This window comes from Penaeus chinensis, chromosome 9 (assembly GCF_019202785.1).
Source record: "Penaeus chinensis breed Huanghai No. 1 chromosome 9, ASM1920278v2, whole genome shotgun sequence".
NCBI classification, from domain to species: Eukaryota; Metazoa; Arthropoda; class Malacostraca; order Decapoda; family Penaeidae; genus Penaeus; species Penaeus chinensis.
In genome coordinates, this window is record NC_061827.1 from 35,905,651 (window position 1) to 35,908,150 (window position 2,500).

Genomic DNA, 2,500 nt, shown 5'->3' on the forward strand with positions numbered 1-2,500 from the left:
TATGAACAGATATTGAAATAATGTTTTAAATTTCAGGCTGTGACTGCTGATGTTGTTAGAGATACGTGCTACCGGTACATCTATGATAAATGCCCAGCTATTGCTGCTGTTGGGCCTTGCGAAGGTCTCCCAGACTACAACAGAGTTCGCTCCAGTATGTACTGGTTGAGAGTGTAATTAAGGGAAAATGGTCTGTAAGTAATTAAGGCAAGAACTCACTTTCATTTTTGACTTTAAAGACCAAAAGAAAAGGTGGCGTAAATGTGTATGTTGTAGGTAAATATATGTACATATATCAAATGTGATTTAATAAACATAATAATAATTTTTATTATTATTGTTATCCTGCTTCTGAGAATGATTGATATTGTGTGACTCAAGGCAGCTTTGTGTTGCAGTATTATCACCTGAGAGATTATTTCAGGTGCACATGGAAAAAGAAGTGGAACTTGATAAAAGTATACTGGTAGTATTTAAGTATTTTCCCTAACTTTTATTCTAACTGATGATTTTATAGTTATACTATGGGTAGGCTAATTCTAAGTAGGAAATGTGTAAAATGATTAGTTAGTATTCAGATGAGGAAAATTGCTGGAAGATGCAAGATCAAATAATCCCTTTACTAAAAACATATTTATTAATTTGTTTGACTGTATTCATTTCAGGGATTTGTGAGGATTGTGGTGATAGATATCCTAGAAAATGCACAAAAGCCATAAGTTGCTGAGTTTGCAACCTCTTTCTCAAACCTCTGACATGTCTGCAACCCCCCAACTTTTCTTTTTTTACATTAAGAGAAGAGTAATTTAGTAATTTGTGTATGCTTTATTTTCCTAATTGTTATACAATATTTCTAGAACTTGTGCCTTTGTAGTACAGCTGAACGCTTAGCATATTAGCCCATATTTGTTTTCCTGCAAGGCTTTGTAACCCCCCATGCAAGCACTCCTCTGTACAAACAGATTAAAAGTAAGAATACTTACAAGATATTGCTTTTTCAAGATTTACAAAGACAATTATCTTCCTTGATCCCTCCACCCCACACTCACACATACCAATCCCATGCCTTTTGTTGAGGCCTAGTATTGGGGATTTCCCCTACATTTGGCCTCAGGCCTTGGCTCAACCAGTTTTGCAGAGTTTTTCCCCCTCCTTTTCCTTTTCTTTTCTCTTCTCCAGCCTCTTTTGCTCGCTTCCAAAGGTGTAAGACCCGTGTTGAAAGGACAATAGGCTGGTAACGGGTCAATCCTAAACAGCCACAGAGACAGTTTAGTTATTTAACCCTTACCCCACATGGTTACCCTGAGGGGTGAACTATTTCTCTTCACCATGTACTCCAAGCTTACCATTTCCAGTTCCCTGACCCGTGGCTCTTCTTTGATCACGACTCTGAACACTGGTGTTACTACCCCCTCCTCAGTACCAGCTGTCAGCTCAATCCATTTGAAGTCACCCACCCATACCATTACCAAACCTCCAGAAAACATTCCTACCACTTTCCCAACATCCCCCCACTCCATCAACCCCCTCCTTTATTACTAATATTCAATCTTATTGTTCACCTCCCTGCAGTACTCACTCAACACCATCCCTTCTTCCCGTCCTCTTTCTTTAACTATTCTCTCTTCTACATGTTTTTTTAGTAGTATTTTTTCCCATCATCTAAATGGGATTGGTGATTATTTTTGTGATACTCCCTACTGTAAAGGCCCCTTACTCTTTACATCACCCACCCTCTTCCATCAATGTCTCAAAAAACTAGTGGGTAACGTTTCATTCTGCAGCCGTACAAATCACTCACGCCTTCTTACAGTTACATCAAAGTCCAACGTTCGTGCATTATGACTTAATGGGTAAATCTATTTCTGCCCAGCCATGTTCCCCCCATAATACTTGCCCTGTCTATGGCAAAGATTGGTGAGACTAAAAACTACCTGCTTGCCTGCCTTGTTTTCTATGATGCAGTATCAATACAGTGCTATACTATTCCTCCCGGAGGCTACCCTAAGTCCTATGCCAATATTGCCAATATTACCTTCTGCAGACATAACTTCCCCCATGAAGTTTATAATGGGGGTGTCCTTCCTTGTCCAACCATATCGACCTCACCTCCGTCAGTGTCAAATATTGGCGTAATGGTCACCCTGCCAAGCTTGCACTATCACTCCACAACTCGCTGCCCTCCTGTGTACCCAAACTGGTCATCATTGTTCAAACTGTTGTGCACAGTCACGTGTGTTCCAGTTGTGGTGGCTCCCATAATGCATTTTATAGGGGCTACTGCCCCTTTAAGTTTGAGTCTGAGGTAGTAGTATTCAAATCTTATCTTGGCCTCACTTTACTCGAACCAGGCATGCTGAAAAGGTTTATCTCTTGCTACCTACTCCAGTTCTGTCCTTCACTCTGCCTCTCTCCCTTCTCTCTTCCAAGATGTTTCTACATCTCCCCCAGTATCTCTCCCTCCATTTGCTCCTACTTCTACTCCATCCCTCTCCAAGTC

At 40.6% G+C, this 2,500-nt stretch overlaps 1 protein-coding gene across 1 annotated transcript in view; it reads left to right on the forward strand.

The window, feature by feature from the left end:
• LOC125028551 (mitochondrial-processing peptidase subunit beta-like) overlaps positions 1 to 327 on the forward strand; it is an 8,967-nt gene extending 8,640 nt beyond the window's left edge. Inside the window, exon 9 of the mRNA XM_047617934.1 lies at positions 37 to 327. Within this exon, the coding sequence (XP_047473890.1) occupies positions 37 to 177 (141 nt within the window). The 3' untranslated portion in view covers positions 178 to 327. The remainder of the gene's footprint in view (positions 1 to 36) is intronic.
• Positions 328 to 2,500: the final 2,173 nt, after the last annotated feature.